A 20803-nucleotide genomic window follows, 5' to 3' on the forward strand; every position below is an offset into this window, starting at 1 on the left:
CTAGGACTCCTCACTGCGGTGGCTTCTCTTGTTGCAGAGCATGGGCTCTCGAGCATGTTGGATCAGCAGTCGTAGTGCACAGGCTTAGTCACCCTGAGGCGTGTGGGATCTCCCCAGACCAGGGATTGAACACGTGCCCCCTGCGTGGGCAGGCGGATTCTTAACCACTGGACTGCTAGGGAGAGTCCTAAACTGAATTCTTGGGAGTTATCTAATCTGATGAAAGCTGACACACCACATGCAAACTATAGTTTTATTTGCAAGTGACCCAGGTGAGAAAAAAAAAAAAATCTGGATATGAAACAGAATATAGTGTGAATCATATCTAATTTTAAATATTTTAATTTATATACTTTTATGATTATAGGTTCAATAAGAAATTCACTTTTCAGATTTTATTTCATTATAGAATATATTTGATAAGGATACATACAAACAGAATCATCTTTAATACATATTGTTTACTGGTGCCCGGCACTTCCGCGGCAGGCTGGAGATGTCATAAAAAATGCTTCCCAATGTCCAGCTTCATCGGCCACTCTAAACAAGCAGTGCTGTAGAGCTGACGGTTCAATTCACGTACTTGCCTAGAACAAGTAGAAATCTTAATACTCGCCTTGAAGTCTGTTTATTACTCTTCTGTTTTAAAATCTGAGATACATTCCCCAATGTAAACAATAGATTTCAATCTGTCACACAATCGAAATGGATAAGGCCTTCTTGACAACGTAAGCCACCTATTGCGTTACCCATCGGAGTGCAGTCTTAGTTCATAGTGGAACAGGCCGTCCATGCACAGAAGACAGGAAGAGAAGCTGCCTTCAGAACCTGGTGGAGCCTTCCAGACTTCTCCCGGCCACGGGTGTATGGTACGCTAGAGAGAGACCTTTGTGACTTGGTCTACTTGGTCTTAAAATACAAATATACAATGTCCATAAGCATTAAAATAGTAAAGCCTAGCCTGACGTATTTATTATGAATTGCTAAAATCCTATACAATACCATATCATGCCAATTAATATACAGAGGAAGGTGGCCAACTGCTTCCACCACTCACCCGGGTGGGGGACAGAGGGGATGAGACTGGTGTAGCGTTAAGCGGCTGACTGCATGTGGTTAGGCAGACAGTCCAGGGACTCCAAAAGGCCTGGGTACGCTGCTGCAATAGTTAAGTTAATCTGAGGCAGAATTTGCTTGACACGAGAACCTGACCCCTTTTCTCACCAGCCTCCCAGAGGGACGACTGAACAAAACCTTAGAAAATGTCAACCAAATAAAGTCTTATTTGCATTTCCTGATTCAGTTGTGCAGATCAGTTATCCATTTGCTTCTCTCCATTGATTTATCCTTTTAGGACCAATTAATCAACAGTGATCACGATTCAGTACCTCGTTATCATAAATATTTGACTCAGCAAGCTCGATGGCGAGACACTAAAGCCTATATACAATCTTTGAAAAAGGCATTCTGTGACTGTTTTTGAAGAGTTCATAGAAAAGTTACGAAGGATACGCCAGTCACTTCTCAATGTCACTGTAACGTAAACCGTGGCATCTTTTTTATATTAAATGTTTCATATATCGTACAACGAAAGAGAGACCTGAACGGCTGACCCGCTGTGACGCTCACCGATCCGCTAAGCTAAGGTGACCGGTAAAGGGCATGGTTTTCCTGAGGTTTATGAGGACGTTGCAAACAAAGCAGAAATCACAGTGACCGAGCGAGACGCGAGTCTGAGCCCCCCGGCCGTTCTGTGTCCCCCGGGGCTTGCCGGGACTACACGACCCGCCACTGCATGATGCTTGTGTCTTTGCCGCCGGTGGAGATGAGGTGGCTGTCATCGCAGAGGAAATCGACGTTGGTGACGTGACTGCTGTGCCCACTGTACACGTGGCTGGGAGCCTGGGAGGAAAGACATGGAGGGCAGTGAACGTTAAGCCCGGGAGAAGGGTCAAAAGTGCTGGAGCACCTGCACATCGAGAGGCCGATCTTGTTGGGGGGATGGATGTGGGCAAGGAGAAGTTCAGCCCCAGAGGCTGCTGCACCAGGCACCCCAAAGGAGCGGGAACCGGTTGCAGGGGTCGGGGGTGGAGGGGAGGGGTCTCCTGGAAGGAGAGGTCAGGTCTGGGGAGGATGAGGAGGAGCGGTCCAGGCATTGGCTCAGCTCAGCAGGGTTAGAGCAGAGGGAGCTGTGGTGGAGGGCAGAAGGGTGAGGCCCAGGAAGTGCAGAGAGGGAGGAGCCAGAACCACGCTGGGGACAGGGCTCTCTGCGGAGGGCAGTTGGCTGATGTCGCCACTGCCTGGTTTGTGCCCGGTGCTGCCACCCGCGCGTGATGCCTTTCTATTCAACTACCAGCGGCCCGGTGGGGGGAGTGCACGCCCTGTCGGGGGCGATCAGAGAAGGGGACTCTACCCGGAACTGTGAGCAAGGGTATGAAAACAGGTGCACTTTGCCAAAGTCGTCGCCGGTCGACAGGAGTTTTTTCTCGTGGGCCCGAGAGGCGGCGTTGATGTCCGTTCCATCCGAGCCTTCTGGCCACACTCCTAAAAGAAAGACCCCGGACAGAGCACTGGAAACACGAGGGCCACACTGCGTGGGGACTGGCCACTGAACTCCCATGAGAATAAAAATGTCCCGGATTTAGAAACCAGGTCCAAGGAACGCTTTGTCTTGGCTGCCAGCCTCGGTGGTCATTTCCCTGCAGGCCACCCCTGGAAATCCCCATGGCCAAGCCTGTTCTGCTGAATGAGAGCTGCAGTAATGGTCCTCCCGGGCTGCCACCTCTCTGGGGCCCCTTCTCGATGCTACAGCAGAAAGTGGGACAGAATCCCTGGTTCTGGACGCAGTGCCTTTCCTTTATCCCCAAAGCATCTGATGGGAAGCTGACTAGTCCTTAGCCTGCAGTTTCATAACTCTTCTTTTTGGGGGGTAACTCTTTACATATGAGAGTAACTTCTGAGACTGCCTGTGCCTTTCAGGTGTTCCTTGGTGTCAGCCCTTCATGGCTGCTGCCTGCCTGGTGGCACTGGGCAGGTGGGGTGTGGCCTGGGGTCTCCTGATCATGGCTCCAGAAAACTCTATTAGTCCCAGTAACTTTGGATATGAGAGAGTAGCACACACACGGCTTTCTCAATACAAAGTCTGCAGTAAACCCAGGGCATTCTGACATTTAACACCAAAAGATGGTGAAACGCCAGCTGTAAGGGAACTTGTGGAATGCTGACCGACTTACTGACTTATGGTCATACATAAAGAATCTCTAGGTACTGCCTTTTCTTTTTAATTCTATTAAACTGAGGCAATTTGTTTTAGATCATTTATGAATATTTAATTTAAACTCCTAAACTTTGAAGGAGGTAAAAAAATTAGTTTAAGGGTCAAAAAAACACAATCACTCTAACAAGTGACAAATAAACCGACTGGGTGCCATCTGCTTCATTGGGCGTCCCAGGTGGCGCTGGTGGTAAAGAACCCGCCTGCCAGTGCAGGAGACGTAAGAACCGCAGGCTGGATCCCTGGGTTGGGAAGATCCTCTGGAGAAGGGCGTGGTAACCCACTCCAGTATTCTTTCCTGAAGAATCCCCATGGACAGAGGAGCCTGGCGGACTACAGGCCATGGGGCCACAGAGAGTCAGACATGACTGAGCGGACTGAGCACACACGTACATCTAGCTCGTTGATCTCAGAAGTCTGACACAAGCTCGTATACAAGGATTCTACTGAATTCTCTCAGGACCCACTGTGTACAAGAGCAAAGGGCTCTGGTTCTTCTTGCCTGGCCATAGCTGGACAAGCCCGGCCCTTCCCCAGGGCAGCAGGGTGTGCATCCTGAGTCCTGTGGGGTCCATGCAGCAGCAAAGCAGTTTGAAGCCAACCAAGAAATTGCCTCACTATTGTACAGTCATTCTCAAAGCAGACACACCTTACGTTGGAACAGAACAAAAGGTGCAGAAACCTTACCGAAGACGTGGAAGCCCAATGTGCAGGTGTATGTGGCCCACTCGATGTCTCTCGTGGTCTCCACGCTCACGACTTGCTTACAGGCAGAAGGAACCCCTGGAAGGGCAGACGCAGGTCCGGTGACATCTGGGCCGAAGCCCCCCTCCTCCCCGGGCAAGGCTGGGCCCCCAGAGCCAGGCCCCATCGGCTACAGAGCCCCCTGGGAGAGGGACACCGTCCGCCTCCCAGTCCCCTGGGGACCGTGCTCACAGCCTAAGCCCCGAGGCCTCGGAGGGGACCCCTCTTTCACTTCTTCCATTTCTGCTCGTCTCCTTTTCTGGGTCTGTTCCCCTGTCTGGCTTCTTTTCTTTGATAACCTCTGGTTCTGAGACCTCCGTCTGCTCACTGTCCCCCTGGACACAACTCTGCCCCCTTCTGTCAGGCTCCCCAGCCTTCTCCCAACACACACTTGGGCACAGGCGTGCACCTGTGCACACATATACACACGCACACACACACACAATCTTTTCAGCTCCGAGTTATGAAAGCTGATGGAAACTGGTCATAACAAGTACCTGTAACCTCACAGGTGATTCGTGTGTTCCTCAACTAAACTCTCGCTGGAGGAGTTGACCAGCGAGACCATGTCTCATACTATGACCAACTCTCATAGACCATGTCTGAGAAGATTCTAGACCCACAGCCCATCCCTGGAAACCATCCCCTGCTTCTGCCCTGCATCAGGCAGGGCCACCTGCCCCGCCTAAGGGAGACCCCTTTCCTCCTTTCTCTTAACAGGGGGGTGCCCACCTCCCCACCCACTGGCTCTTGATATCTGCACCCTTTTATCTGAGCCGACATGTCCTTGTCTCCGGAACAGGAAGAGCTGGAACGTGCTGTGGGCCACGCGAAAGCATGTGGGTGAAGCGCACTGCACTTCTCAGTGCCTGCCGGTGGGGCGGAGACCGGACCCCCCTTGGCCCTGGGACCCCCGTGCTCAGCACATGGCAGGTGCCTGACGGATGGCGGGGGCACCAGTGCAGGGAACGCAGCCTGCACCGCCCATCACCCGCGTGTGGCCTGGCCCTGCCTGGGCTCTGACTTGGCCGGGAGGAGCGGAGGGCACTGCCCATTACCCACATGTGGCCTGGCCCTGCCTGGGCTCTGACTTGGCCGGGAGGGGCGAGGGCACCGCCCATCACCAGCACATGGCCTGGGCCTGCCTGGGCTCTGACTTGGCCGGAAGGGGCGGAGGGAGAAGGAGCAGGGGCCCCAGGGGCTGCTGTCCACTCAGCAGGGCAGACCTCACGGTATCAGCTGGGAAAGGTGACGCCTTCACAGGGCTCTGGCCTCTCTCTGGCACAGCTCTGACCCCTCTTTCTGCCTCTCCCTGCAGGGCCGGCCTTCTCCTCTTCAGGGCCCAACCCCCAAGTATCTCAGTGCCAAGCAGGGGGTTGTCCAGCCTGTCTCCTCTGCTGAACAGAGGAGGAATTGAGGCCGAGAAACACGGGCAGGCAGTGGGTTTCTGCAGGAGGCCCCATCTGGAGTCAGAGTGGAGCTCCAGGAGATCTGCACCCAGGCCTGGGGAGCCACTCACAGTAGAGGATTTCGTAGTCTCCGGAATTCGACACGAGGAACTGTGAGTTGACAGACCAGTCCAGGTGGGTGATGAAACTGGAATGACCCTGGGAGAGGGAAAACTGGGTGACCTCACTCGCATCACAGATTCCCACCCACGCTGACCGGACGTGTCGAATGACACGGAGACCCACGAGGAGTGACCCGCGTGCTCACCGAGCACTTGCCGACCCGCGTGTACTTCCTCCCGTTGTCACTGACTCCATATATGTAGATGCAGTTGTCGTGGGAGCCTATGGCTAAGAAATTCCCATCTGCAAAGACACGCAAGGTTACGCTTCATTCGTTAAGAATAACCGTTTTATCAATGGCAAAGGATAATGCTAGCGGCCATCACAGATGTAGAAAAAATAGCCACGAATTATTTCAAAGAGACAATATTGCTTTTGAATGAATCTGATACCCCTAGTGATGGTAATTCAGTCTTAGCCAAGTATTTCCAAGGACTGAAATCGCTTTTTCCGAGAGTGTCCACAGAGCTGAATGTCCCGCGGATCACACAGAGAGTACTTCCTGAAGCACAGGCATAAATGATGAGGCTAAGAAACAGCATCCTACCTGGTTCTTTAGTCACTCAGTCATGTCCGACTCTTTGCGACCCCATGGACTGTAGCCTGCCAGGCTCCTCTGTCCATGAGATTTCTCAGGCACGAACTCTGGAGTGGGTTGCCATTTCCTTCTCCAGGGGATCTTCGTGGACCAGGGATCAAACCTGCATCTCCTGCATTGCAGGCAAATTCTTTATCACTGAGCCACCTGGGAAGCCGCTTACGGCACCCATTTGCCATGAGCATTTCCAGCACGCATGTTGTCAGAAAGACTCAGGAACCAACCTGAAGTGGCCAATAATGGATAAATTGTTTCACCTATCATAACCATCACAGATTGAAACATACCAAATACACTTAAGTTCATAATGACACCGAAGCTACCACCACTAACAACTGATCATTGTTAAAGTGAACAGAGGACAAACTCATTATCCTGAAACTGGAAAATAAAGTGAAAGAAACCAAGTGTCTATATCTTGACTTCCTATGTGAACTCTGCCATATATCTTGGTCATACTAACAAAATAGTATCTTGTTTAGGTAACAAAAACATATTAATATTATGGATGAAGAGAAGTCAGTCTTCACAGACGTATTATATCTGACAAATGAAGAAAGGCTAAAATGGGAAAACCAATCATCAGCCTCTGTTTAGGAACTGAAGTGTTGACCAGCAATGGCTCTAAAAGCACAGAAAGCGAGACGAGCAGACTCCCGAGTCTCGGGTGGGAGGGAGAGAGCGGGATGCACTGAGCCGGAAGAGGGTCTGCATTCCAACTGACTGTACAGGAAATACGGGGACAGAGGGACATGTGTGGACGGGGGGACGTGAGGGGACAGGGGGACGTGAGGGGACAGAGGGACGTGTGAGGGCAGACGGAGGTGTGGGGACAGGGGGATGTGTGAAGCAACACCACAGAGATGCACTCAGCAAAACCCAGGGTGTGGAAATTGCTCCGGGAAAAATGAGCTTCTTTAACACATAAACTGTAAGCGAGGATGGCGTGTGCGTCAGAGAGGGAGACAGAGAGAGAGAGAGAGACAGAGACAGAGAGAGAGGGAGGGAGGAAGCACGTATGGATTAAAAAGACTTACAAGTACAAAAGGGGCTTCCCCGGTGGCTCTGACGGTAAAGAATCCGCCTGAAATGCAGGAGACCCGGGTTCGATCCCTGGGCTGGGAAGATCCCCTGGAGGAGGGCATGGCAACCCACTCCAGTGTTCTTGCCTGGAGAATCCCATGGACAGAGAAGCCTGGTGGGCTACAGTCCTTGGGGTCGCAAAGAGTTGGATACAACTGAGCAACTAACATGAGTACAAAATGGACATATGATGACTTCCCTGAGGCCCAGTGGTTGGGACTCCGTGCTTTCACTGCCAAGGACCTGGGTTCATTATCTGGCTGGGGAGCTAAGACCCCCTGAGCTGCTTGGTATAGCCAAAAAAAAAAAAAAAAAAAAAAAACCCAGCCAAAATTGACATATGATCAGTATTCTTAGCATTATTCATAACAGCCAGAACACAGAAACAATTCCATGTTCCCTGTTAAATGGACAAAGCAAACATGATCTACCCATAAAACGGGATACTATCTAGATGCTAAAAGGGAATAAACTACTGACACATACACAGTAGCATGAATAATCTCACAAACATTATTCTAAGTAAAAGAAGCCAGATGCGGCAGGCTAGGTGCTGTAGGATCCATTGATAGGAAATGCCCAGAAAAGGCAATTTATAGACACAGAACAGCAAATCCATGGTTGCCTACGGCTGGGGCTGGGAGTGGAGATGAGTTACTAATGGGCAGGAAAGGAACTTTTGGGGGTGATGGAAAGGCTCTAACACTGGATGGTAGCCATCACCATCACTAAGAATCACTGGCCGCACAGTCATAAATGGCGAACTACAGTATGTGAACTACACCTCAATAAAGCTGCGGAAAAGCCTTCAGCTTTTTTAGATTTCTCTCTCTCCATATATATAGTTCTCTCTCTCCATAGAAAGATATCAGTTCAGTTCAATTCAGTCGCTCAGTCGTGTCCAACTCTTTGTGACCCCATGAATCGCAGCACGCCAGGCCTCCCTGTCCATCACCATCTCCCGGGGTTTACTCAAACTCACGTCCATTGAGTCCATGATGCCACCCAGCCATCTCATCCTCTGTCGTCCCCTTCTCCTCCTGCCCCCAATCCCTCCCAGCATCAGAGTCTTTTCCAATGAGTCAACTCTTCACATGAGGTGGCCAAAGTACTGGAGTTTCAGCTTTAGCATCATTCCTTTCAAAGAAATCCCAGGGCTGATCTCCTTTAGAATGGACTGGTTGGATCTCCTTGCAGTCCAAGGGACTCTCAAGAGTCTTCTCCAACACCACAGTTCAAAAGCATCAATTCTTCGGCGCTCAGCTCTCTTCACAGTCCAACTCTCACATCCATATATGACCACTGGAAAAACCATAGCCTTGACTAGACGGACCTTTGTTGGCAAAGTAATGTCTCTGCTTTTGAATATGCTATCTAGGTTGGTCATAACTTTCCTTCCAAGGAGTAAGCGTCTTTTAATTTCATGGCGGCAGTTACCATCTGCAGTGATTTTGGAGCCCCCCAAAATAAAGTCTGACCCTGTTTCCACTGTTTCCCCACCTATTTCCCCTGAAGTGATGGGACCAGATGCCATGATCTTCGTTTTCTGAATGTTGAGCTTTAAGCCAACTTTTTCACTCTCCACTTTTACTTTCATCAAGAGGCTTTTTAGTTCCTCTTCACTTTCAGCAAATTTGGAAAACTCAGCAGTGGCCACAGGACTGGAAAAGGTCAGTTTTCATTCCAATCCCAAAGAAAGGCAATGCCAAAGAATCCTCAAACTACCACACAATTGCACTCATCTCACACGCTAGTAAAGTAATGCTCAAAATTCTCCAAGCCAGGCTTCAGCAATATGTGAACTATGAACTTCTAGATGTTCAAGCTGGTTTTAGAAAAGGCAGAGGAACCAGAGATCAAATTGCCAACATCCGCTGGATCATCGAAAAAGCAAGAAAGTTCCAGAAAAACATCTATTTCTGCTTTATTGACTATGCCAAAGCCTTTGACTGTGTGGATCACAATAAACTGTGGAAAATTCTTCAAGAGATGGGAATACCAGACCACCTGACCTGCCTCTTGAGAAACCTATATGCAGGTCAGGAAGCAACAGTTAAAACTGGACATGGAACAATAGACTGGTTCCAAATAGGAAAAGGAGTTTGTCAAGGCTGTATATTGTCACCCTGCTTATTTAACTTCTATGCAGAGTACATCATGAGAAACGCTGGGCTGGAAGCAGCACAAGCTGGAATCAAGATTGCCGGGAGAAATATCAATAACCTCAGATATAAAGATATATATATATATTTGACTCCACCATGCGTCTTGTGGGATCTCACTCCTCTGACCAGGCACAGGGAGCACAGGGTCCTGACCACTGCCCCACCAGGGAAGTCCCCAGATCCCTCTATATATTAACAGTAACAGAGGAAAGGATAAGACCTCTGGGAGAGGGCTTCAAACAACATGGGAGGGCCCAGTGGGTGGAGCTACGGCTGAACAAATGGGTAAACGCTGAAGCTGGGGAATAGGTACACGGAACTCACTATGCTCTTCTAATTTTGTCCATGCTTGAAATTTTCCATAATAAAGAGTTAAAAAAACAAACAAACACCCAAGCAACGTGCTCCAAAAGCACCTGTCAAGAAGGCCTGAGTGGGGACTTCCCTGGCAGTCCAGTGGTTGGCAGTCTGCCTGCCAATGTGGGGACCTGGGTTCGATCCCTGGTCAGGGAACTAAGATCCCACACACCATGGGGGTAACTAAGCCTGTGCACTCTGGAGCCCGTGCGCCATAACTAGAGAGAAGTCTGTGTGCCTCAGTGAAAGATCCTGATTACTGAAGCTGGACCTGATGCAGCCAAATAAATAAATACTAAAAAAAAAAGCACAGGTGCATGAGAAGCTGTTATAATGTTAACACAAGTTCTTCTTGACACGCGGAAACAGATAAAACCACACAAGCATAGTGCTCCAAAGGAGGGAGGGGGAGAGCCCCCAGGTGCCACAATTACGTACAGATGTACTGTAAATTTCACTCTGGAGGGGGCCTGTGAATGTCTATCTTTAGAGACATCTATGCAGGGCTTTATCTCTGGGAGTTTTATGGTGAACGGTCCGTGTCCTAACCTGGTGAGTAACGCATCACGGAGAGCTGTTCATTTCCATCCGTGTGGACGGTGACCAAGTCTTTTGTTTCTGTGTCGAACACAAACCACCTGCGTAAACATGAGAAAAAGTACAAATCAGTTGCTTAGTGAGAATGTGAAGTCAGACTATGACAGTCACAGCCAGGCTATTAAAAACGATTAAGAGCTTAAAAATGCTCTGTATGTGCTTAACAAGAACGCTTAGTCCCAGCTTTCATGTAAAGAAAATTGCCTGCATGTGAACATTTCCAAAAGAAAGGAGCAGCTGACTGGCTATCACGGGAAAGAATTTAGCTACTGACGTCATGGCAGGGCTTCTCAATGTTTGAATTTTGTCATTTACATATGAAAGCAGAGAAAACCCTGGGCAGGGAAGATGGACCAGCATCTAACCCCGGGCCTGTGGCCAGAGCAAGCAGCAAGAGGGCCACTGCACGAGCTTACCGAGAGATCTGGCCCACGCCAGGCAGAAAGCGTCCAGCAGGCTGGGGCCGGGACAGCCTCGGGGCTGACGCAAGCAGAGCTGGGTCAGCCTCTGACCTTCTGCAAAGCTGGTGTGCAACCAGCAGGTGAAAGAAACAACCCGGAGGATGGCAGAAGGGTGAGAGGAGGACTGGTCTTTGACTTTAGCTTCTCTGGGCTCAGTTTCCTCAACTGTAAAATGCAGGTAAGGGCCCAGAATGGCTCTGCAGGCTCAGGATCCGATCAGTCAAATTATAACTGGACTTGGAAGTGCTCCGAATCGTCTAATTAGGCCACGGTGCTCGGTCAGGGTGTGAAGTGGTACAGATTGAACTCTCCTGCCCGTGCGATCTCAGGCAGTGGCAGCAGCGTTTTCAGGGGAGAAAAGGGTCAAGGGCAGGAAAAGGGTCAAGGGCACCCTGCTGCTGCCGTCGCAAACTTTGATGCCATCCGTTCATCAGCGTGCCCACTGAGCCAGCATCGCCATCCACTCGGGGCCCTAATCAGTACCACTCAATGGGGCTGGTTGGCCCCTGACACCGGGATTTGGCTTCTCAGCTTTGCTTCCTTGCGACTTTGTGTGTTAGTGTTAGTCGCTCAGTCGTGTTCGACTCTGCAACACCATTAACGGTAGCCCTCCAGGCTCCTGTCTGTGGGATCTTCCAGGCAAGAATATGGGAGTGGGCTGCTATTTTCTTCTCCACATTTATCTTTAATGTGCTATTTAACCTGAACACAGGTCAGAATATAAGCAGCAGAGAGACTGTAGGGACTAGCTATGCCTCTAAACACCGTGTTAAGCTTCCCCATTGAGAGCTAAGCCCGGGACCAGGACTAGAGGTGGGGGAAGCATGAACAGAGGGGAGGGATGCGGAGATGCGTGTCCCTCTCTCTTCCACCCACAGGACACTGTGTGTGACTCTGACCGCCCGGCGGGCCTCGTCCCATGCTCTGTCCTGTCACAGAGTCAGCGTGCAGCTGATGACAATAACTGGCTGGCGGCCATTCATCAGAGCCTGCTTGAGTAAGAAGCTTCAGCGGGCTCTAAGAGAGGTCAGAGGTGTGTGCGTGTGCATGTGTGTGTGCATGCACAGGTGTGTGGCTTTGCAGAATTCATGAAGAATTCTGTTAGATAGGTGCTCAACTCTCAAGATGTTGCCACCTATGACTTATGAGTGGTTACTCTTTCTTTACACACATGCTACAGTCCTAACAACATAATCTAAGTGGTATGCTCTCTTTTGAAACATGTACAATGTACGCTGTACCATGTTATGTAAGTTACAAGTATACAATATAGTGATTCACAATTTGTAAAGCTTCTACCCCATTTATCATTATTATAAAATATTGACTGTGCTCCCCGTGCCGTATAACACATCCCTGTAGCTGACTTTGTACTCAGCAGTTCCTACTCTTACTCCAAGCCCTCTTTGCCCCTGCCCACTTTCCTGTCCATGAGTGGCACACTCTTTGGAGAGCAGGGAAGCACTAATAGTATACGAATCAAGCTACAGTAAGTGTAGACAGTATGAAAAACAAAATAAAGCACAATCAAATCTTATAAAACGATGACAATAATAACCACCAAAGCTGCCTGCCAGGCAACCCTAGGAGCCGCTTCATAGTCCATCTCCCTTCATCATCAGCGTTTGGCAAGGCACATATATTGCCACCATTCACAGAGGAAGAAACAAACTCAGAGAGGTCACACAACTCGCTCAAAGACACACCGCAGCTAGGTGGCAAAGCTGGGACTCAGGCACAGACCTGCCGCCCGGCGTATCAGAGGCCCTTGGCAAGTGAGGGTTAGCTGAGCCAAACACAAGGCTCAGGGACCGGGCAGTTTTTAAAATTTTGAAAGGCAGCAGGAAAAAGCATCATAAAACCCTCAGTGCTTTGACACCAAGGAGCCCACAACTGTCTGTGCGTGGGGGTGGGGCCTCCTCCGGGAGCGGGACCACGGCCAACTTTTAAGTTTTCCCAAGGTCTGAAACGGGAAGGACCACTGTCTCAGGTTTCACTTCCGAGTTCTGACGTTAATTCCTAGTCGGTCATCAGATGTTGAGCGAGGCAGCCAAGGGCTACCCTGACCGGTCGCTGGGGAAACAGACAAGCCTCTTTCCCGTGAACTCTGAGAGCGCAGGTTACCCCGACACGCACTTACCTCCCAGTCAGTGTTCCGACTGCAACCACAGACCCTGAAGGATGAAAACCAGAAGACTGAGCTGGATCCTAAAATGTTGTAAAGGAAGTGTAAATTGATGGCCAGACACAGCGCGATTACATAAACACACACAAGCACAGCTCTAATCCCTTAGGGCTACGTGGCCCATTAAAAAAAAACAAAACTCGTTTTTTTTTTTCTTCAGAGAGGAAAACGCTTCCTTACTTTAATGGAGGTCATGTCTCAAAAATAATACAATTTTGTCTTTTTATAATTTTTCTTTCTGCATCTCGTGCCATGAGGTATCTCAGTTCCCTGACCAGGGATTGAACCCACGCCCCTTGTAGTGGAAGGCTGGAGTCCCACCCACTGGACTACCAGGGAAGTCTCTCTCATTCTATCTTCAAAGTACAAAGTAAAAGTCACTCAGTCATGTCCGACTCTTTGCGACCCCATGGACTATATAGTCCATGAAATTCTCCAGGCCACAATACTGGAGTGGGTAGCCTTTCCCTTCTCCAGGGGATCTTCCCAACCCAGGGATTGAACCCAGGTCTCCTGCATTGCAGCTGGATTCTTTACCAGCTAAGCCACCAGGGAAGCCCAAGAACACTGCAGTAGGTAGCCTATCCCTTCTCCAGTGGATCTTCCTGACCCAGGAATTGAACCAGGGTCTCCTGCAGTGCAGGCAGTTTCTTTACCCACTGAGCTGTGAGGGAAGCCCATTCTATCTTATATCCTTTCATATCTACAGTAATCAGATGACAGATCAACAAAGACATGCTCTTCCTCCAAGTCTTGGAAGTCCCTTTGCTTGACCTCCATGCTGAATGGGAAGCTTTGCCCCATCTGTCTGGAAATATGACCCCTGCACCCAAGACCATCAGGTCAGTACCGGATGAGCGCCTCCCACCGGGTGCAGGACACCTGGCAGTCCTAGAGGGATCTCGAGATGAGCGAGGCACACGCCAGACTTAGCGCTAGGGAGACACGCGTGTGTTCATTACTAACAAGGTGGAGCAAGGCTGATGGGAGAGATAAAGCACAAGGAGAGGAAGCACTAGGTGACGTCAGACGGGGAGCTGGGCTGTGGCGTCCTGGCTGCAGGCCCTTGACTCGGGCCTTCCGATATAGGAAGAATTGCCACTGGTGAAGGTGGACGTGGACATACCAGTATCTATTTGGATGGGGTCTTAAGGGGACAAGAATATGATTAAGGACATAGAAGCAACACAGTTTGGAGCAGAGTGCTGGAGAAGACTTGAGAGCCCCTTCGACTGCAAGGAGATCAAACCAGTCAATCTTAAAGGAAATTAGTGCTGAATAGTCATTGGAAGGACTGATGCTAAAGCTGAGGCTCCAATCCTTTGGCCACCTGATGGGAAGAGCCGACTCATTGGTAAAGACCTTGATGCTGCGTAAGATTGAGGGCAGGAGAAGAAGGGGGTGATAGAGAATGAGATAGTTGGATGGCATCACCGACGCAATGGACGTGCATTTGAGCAAACTCCGGGAGATCCTGAAGGACAGGGAAGCCTAGCAAGGTGCAGTCCATGGGGTCACAAAGAACTGGACGTGACTTGGCAACTGAACAACAATAGCAAGGGAGAGTCACTGGTTTTTCAAAGCAGGACCTACAGGGAGGGAACGGGAAATCACATGGATGATGCTAGTAATGTGGGCTGCGTGGCCAGGTCAAGGACCGTGATCACCAGGAAAAACACAGTGAGAGGGACTCTTTCCTTTCACTGAAAAGAGTGATGTAATTGAATCTGTGTTTTAGGTGACTTGGTAGGAGTACTTAGGATGAATTGAAATGAAAAGAGATTAATCACAGGAAGACCAAGAAAGCAGTAACCCTGGATGTGGAAATGGAGGCACTGAGATGCCACCGGATAAACTGGAAAAAAAAGAGTGAAAGAGAGACAGGAAGGAAACTGCAGGGACTGATTATATTGTGTGCTAAGTCACTTCAGTCATGTCCAACTTCTTGTGACCCCATGGACTACAGCCCACCAGGCTCCTCTGTCTATGGGATTCTCCAGGCAAGAATACCGGAGTGGGTTGCCAATCCCCTCTCCAGGGGATCTTCCTGACCCAGGGATCGAACCCACATCTCTTATATCTCCTGCGCTGGCAGGTGGGGTTCTTTACCACTCGCACCACCTGGGAACCGGATTACATTCCTGCGGTGCTTTTCCAAAGTGGGAGCTGTGATGAAGCTCGGGGCCTCCACAGACAGAAATCACGTGCACTAGAAGGCTTTACTGTGCAGCTCATTTGAAGCTCATAACATTTTGAGAGGAAGATACTTGAGTGCGTCTGCCCAGTCACACGGCCAGCGCGCAAAGGAGCTAGGACTTAAGATCTTCTTGGTGTTCGGTTTAGCACCCGTGCTGTGATGCCAGGCTGGGTGGATTGACGGTCTGGTGCTGGAGTAGCTGGCAAGGCTTTCAGCCAGGCTGCCGTGTGGACCAAGGCCGCAGGGAAGGTCATTCTCCCGGACCACTGTTGAGGATTCCTGGTTGCCAGCTGTGCACCAACCCCTCTGGTGCCAGAGTCACCTCCCCACGGCCCATCACCCCAGTGCTCAACATCCCCAGTGACCAGTCGCCTCCATTCACTTGCAGATTTTCTCCAAAAGCGAAGGGCTGAGCATGGACCCAGCACACGGAGACGTGCTGGCGACTCCACGGGTGTCGAGAGGACTCGTGGCGGGGTCTGCAGAGGGGCTGCCCCTCACCCAGGCTGTTACGTGTCATGAATGGTGCAAGCAGCACGGGAGGTGCTTTGAATCACTACAGATGCAGCAGAAGACCTTGGCGTCAGGTGTGAACCGAGCGGGGTGTAAACACTGATCTTGCCAAGCCATCTGACTTCTCGAAGCTCCAATCTCCTAATCACTAAAGTCAAGGTTAAAAACTTCACCTTGCAAGGCTGCTGTCAGGATGAGCAGTAACATATGTGCAATGCTCAGTATGCAAACAGTGCTCAATAAATGCCGACACCGCTGCGTGGCGCGTAGGGAGAGGATCCTTCAGCACTCTGTTGTACGATCGGAGTTCCTTTTGCAAACTCAGAGACATGCTGACTTTAAATTTGACCTGTACCATCAAACTCAAAGTGCAGAGATAAACTGGATGCTGTTAGAATAGCTAATCCATTCCCATCAAAAAGGTGTTCTGTAAATAGAATCAAGCTCCTAACAAGGGCTCCTCAGCTTTTCAGCCAGAAGAGACTGCACTCAGGAAACCCAACAACCAATCAGAAAGGCGTACGTGCTGTCTGAAAAAGCACTGGTAAACTTTAGAAATACATGAATGAGACCCCTTGGGGTGGTGTTTAAAGCAATGCAATTTGAAGGCGATAAATTAAGTGACACTTTCTTTGGGACGAATTTATATCACCACTAATCTCATGCAAAAAATAAATAAATAAACCAATGTATTGCAGATGAATTTTTATAAGAAAGACGGACTAGGACATGCAGGCCTACCTCTATGACTTTGTCCCAGACGGGCCGGTGACCCACAGCGTCCCACAGGGTGGCGTGCCTGTCGTGCCCACAGGTCAAGAACTGAGGTTTGGAGGCATGGACGGCCAGTCCCCAGAGCTCATCAGTGTGACCCTGCAAAGAACCGAGACAGACGGATGCCCCTGAAACATCACCACCAGGAAGCGGGGGCCCTACAGAGCACCACGGCTCACCGCAGGCTCTGGAACTGTTCCCATCCGTTTCTCTTCCTCCCACTGAAGCTGAGGAAGGGGATGTTAATATAAAACACAGAAGAATCGCCTCTTTGTAATGCTGTCTTATGAAAGTGAAAGTGTTAGTTGCTCAGTTGTATTCGACTCTCTGTGACCCCATGAACTGTATAGCCTGCCAGGCTCCTCTGTCCATGGCATTCTCCAGGCAAGAATACTGGAGTGGGTTACCATTCCCTTCCCCAAAGGATCCTCCCAACCCAGGGATTGAACCTGGATCTCCTGCATTGCAGGCAGATTCTTGGCCATCTGAGCCACCAGGGAGGCTCTGTCTTATATTCCACTCTTACACAACATGAAGGTGTTTGATGGACTTGTTGAGCTGATGCCTACCTGAGTGATGGGTGTGAAGTCCCCCGACAGTGTGCCCTGCAGAACAAAGTTTCTGGTCGTGCCTATCAATATCACATCACCTTTTCCTTCGGCCACTGTCCGTATGGGGCCAAACTGTTCTGGAATCTGCATGGAAAAGATTTCAGGTGTCATTAAATTATTAGTTCCATCATTCAAAACACTTGTTTACTTATCATAACAGCTCCTATCATAATGACACACACACACACACACACATACACACACAACAAGGAGACAAAGTACTTGAGTGAATGATCCAAACCCCAAATCTTATGTTTAAACTCCATGCATTTTATATACCTTGAAAGAATGAGCAAGAGTAAGGTTGTAAAAAAAAAAAAAAAAAAGAGGAACAGCTGGGTGTTCTGTGTGACCTAGATGGGTGGGATGGGGGTGGAGGGGTGGCAGGGAGGTCCAAGAGGAAGGGGACATATGTACAGGTGAAGCTGATTCACTTTGTTATACAGCAGAAAATAACAGCACTGTAAAGCAATTATACTCCAACCGGAAAAAAAAAAACAAAACCCTACAATGAGGCACTTTTTTTCTGGACAGAATAAAAAAATAAAAAAGACTACTGGGTACTTTACTCTTTACTTGTTATGACTTCTGATAGCAGAAGCAGGTAAAATTTAGGGAGGAAGGAATATGTAACATGCTGTAATAAGTAAGAGTTCTTAAAAATTTATTGTAACTTGCAATGATAAATCCTTTGGCAACTTTATTTAGTTTGGAAATCCACTGCTCGTGCTGGTACACGTGTGATTAAGTGTTAATAAAAACAATTTCAAAATACACCATTCAAGAACAATTTGCTATGATAAAATAATTAGAGGTTCTTGTACTTTTTCAAAGGAACAAAAATCACAGCACTGTGGTTCTGGGATGGTAAAGAGTGGCCTGTTCTCATACAAACTTTTTGCGAGTGGGTTAGCATAGATCTGGGAAAAGATGATAACAATCCATGCTGATAAAGAATTATAGATACTGAAAAATGGTAAGTATCTTCCATAATACTAGATGAGGCTTTGGACAGTTTCTTAGGATTGCGATGCTGCTTAGGTTCAAAAAAATGCTGGTCAAATATTATTATAAAAAATGCTACCACAATTAAAGTCTCCATGAAAAGAAAGTGATTTCCAAAACTCAGATGAAGGCCTTGCTTTATGAAGAGCGGTAATCAGCAAAACAAAATTCTCACAGTCAGAGCAAGTGTGATGCTGTTCTCTGCTGTCATTGTGCTGTGGGCATCTGAATTAGAAAGCTATGGTTTTTCCAGTAGTCATGTGCAGATGTGAGAATTGGACCATAAGAAAGGCTGAGAGCCGAAGAATTGATGCTTTTGAACTGTGGTGCTGGAGAAGACTCTTGAGAGTCCCTTGGACTGCAAGGAGATCCAACCAGTCCATCCTAGAGGAAATCAACCCTGGATATCCACTGAAGGACTGATGCTGAAGCTGAAGCTCCAGTACTTTGGCCAGGTGATACCAAGAGCTGACTCACTGGAAAAGACCCTGATGCTGGGAAAGATTGAGGGCAGGAGGAGAAGGATGTGACAGAGGATAAGATGGTTGGATGGCATCATCAACTCAACGGACATGAATTTGAGATAGTGAAGGACAGAGGAGCCTGCACGCTGCAGTCCATGGGGTTGCAAAGAGTTGGACACAACTTAGCAACTAAGCAACAATCAAGTTCTACATGGGGTCCACACTATGCTGGAGGGGAAGGTCCTCAACCTTCAGATTGATGCCAACCTTGATTTCTGTCTGCTCATAATTTCCCAGGGCCTGGGAAAGAAAATTCAGACAGTGTGTAGAAGGAATATTGAATTTCTTGCCTCTGCCTCCTATTGGAGTCCAGGGTTGCTAATTAGGTAATAAGGAGGTGAGAGAAATGCCAAAAGAAGTCAAAGCTCTAGAAACAGTGCTGGTGTTCAGTCACGTTCAAAGCAGGTACACAGTGAATATTAGTTCCAAGTGATGATGTCTCCAGAGCAACATGCTGGCAATTACAGGGAAAAGACAATAAATATTTTAAGGATTAATCAAAATGTGGATAATACTCCCTTGTAAGATTGGTTCTATGATAATACTCTAGATGTGAAATGTGACCACCACACCGTTTATAAATGGAATTCCATTTTAGTAAACTGCCTTCATGATTTTATATAAAATGTTACCCCATTTAGTAAAATTTTATCAGTACAGTTTTCAAAACGGTAAGCAAAAGATTTCAAACTCATAAGGAAACTGGTTGACATAATAGTTTGAGTATCAGCAGTGTGACATGCTGTCTCACCTCAGTTTTATGAAGCTTCTGGTAATTTCCATCCCAAGAAATGAGCTTGCGGTCTTTGCCTCCTCCCGACACAAGCGTGCCGTCCCTTAACATACAAAGTGCGAAAATACCGCCCTCGTGGGCCCCTTGAACCGCGTAGCTTATTCGATTCGTACCTAAACACAACGAGAAAACCATGCTTAGGATGTTGTCCAGGGGCTCACCTCTGCCCATCTCATTTTTTGTTTTAAAATGAGATATTATCAGAACATCAATGCAGTGTGAATCTATAAAGGATTCAATTTCTACATGTTCTCAGAGCACTAGACAAATGAGACAAACGTGGAGAAGGGAATGGCTACCCGCTCCAGTGTTCCTGCCGGAGAACCCCATGGACAGAGGAGCCCGGCGGGCTGCAGTCCCCGGGGTCGCAAAGAGTCAGACACGACTGAGCGGCTAACACAGACAAACACGAACTGGGTTACTTTCTAATCAAAGAAAACAGGGCAAGGGGGAGGGGGATGAACAGGGAGCCTGGAGTCAGCAGATGTAAACGATCATGTATAGGATGGATACATGACAAGGTCCTATGTAGAGGGGCTGGGAGCTGCATTCAATATGCTCTGACAAACCACACTGGAAAAGAATATGAAAAAGAATACAAAGGGCTTCCCTGATGGCTCAGTGCTGAAGAACTCGATAAAGAATTCGCCTGTCAATGCAGGGGACGCGGGCTTGATCCCTGGTCCAGGAAGATCCCACAAGCCTCAGAGCAACTAAGCCCGTGTACCACAACCACTGAAGCCCGGGTGCCTAGAGCCTGTGCCCCGCAACAAGAGCGGCCACCGCAGCGAGAAGCCCACGCACCCCAGTGAACAGTAGCTCCCGCTCGCCCCAACTAGAGAATAAAGACCCAGCACAGTCAAAAAAATTATAAAAAAGAGGACACACATATATATATATGTACAACTGAATCTCCTTGCTATATAGCAGAAATTAACACAGCATTGTAAATCAACCATACTTCATTAAAATAAATTAAAAAACCATAAAGGAAAACATGCCAAGATGAAGCATATAGTGTGCTAAGAGGGCTGAGAGATGAGCTGGGGGTCCCTGGACAAGTGGCCTGATTGCTCTGCCTCAGTTTCCTCCTGGGTGTCATGGGGCTGCTGCTTTTCCATGGCACCGCTTTCAGGGTGCAGTGAACCCGTGTGTGTACAGAGCCCGAGGCACTCAGAGTTGCAGAGGTACTACCAAGGTCACGTGTTAACCCGACATTACCCCGGTGGCTCTGCTTCTGCCCTCACCCCACAGCCCAAACACTGAGACCCTGGAGTACAGAGGTGGTGCATTGTCTCTGTTTTCCTGGCACGTGGTAAACACTCATAAATGCTCACTGAACTAGACTCAA

The 20803-nt window shown here is 48.7% G+C and overlaps 1 protein-coding gene across 10 annotated transcripts in view; it reads right to left on the reverse strand.

The window, feature by feature from the left end:
• Positions 1-326: 326 nt before the first annotated feature.
• Positions 327-20803, reverse strand: part of EML1 (EMAP like 1) — a 196809-nt gene continuing 176332 nt past the window's right edge. For all 10 annotated transcript variants that reach the window (XM_044933192.2, XM_044933196.2, XM_044933191.2 and 7 more), the window contains 10 exons: positions 19411-19565; positions 17089-17214; positions 16487-16618; positions 12991-13058; positions 10342-10430; positions 5735-5832; positions 5538-5625; positions 3962-4057; positions 2414-2544; positions 327-1902 (listed from right to left, as the gene is read on the reverse strand). In XM_044933192.2, coding sequence (XP_044789127.1) covers positions 1777-1902; positions 2414-2544; positions 3962-4057; positions 5538-5625; positions 5735-5832; positions 10342-10430; positions 12991-13058; positions 16487-16618; positions 17089-17214; positions 19411-19565 — 1109 coding nt within the window. In that variant the 3' untranslated portion in view covers positions 327-1776. The remainder of the gene's footprint in view (positions 1903-2413; positions 2545-3961; positions 4058-5537; positions 5626-5734; positions 5833-10341; positions 10431-12990; positions 13059-16486; positions 16619-17088; positions 17215-19410; positions 19566-20803) is intronic.

This window comes from Bubalus bubalis, chromosome 20 (assembly GCF_019923935.1).
Source record: "Bubalus bubalis isolate 160015118507 breed Murrah chromosome 20, NDDB_SH_1, whole genome shotgun sequence".
NCBI lineage: Eukaryota > Metazoa > Chordata > Mammalia > Artiodactyla > Bovidae > Bubalus > Bubalus bubalis.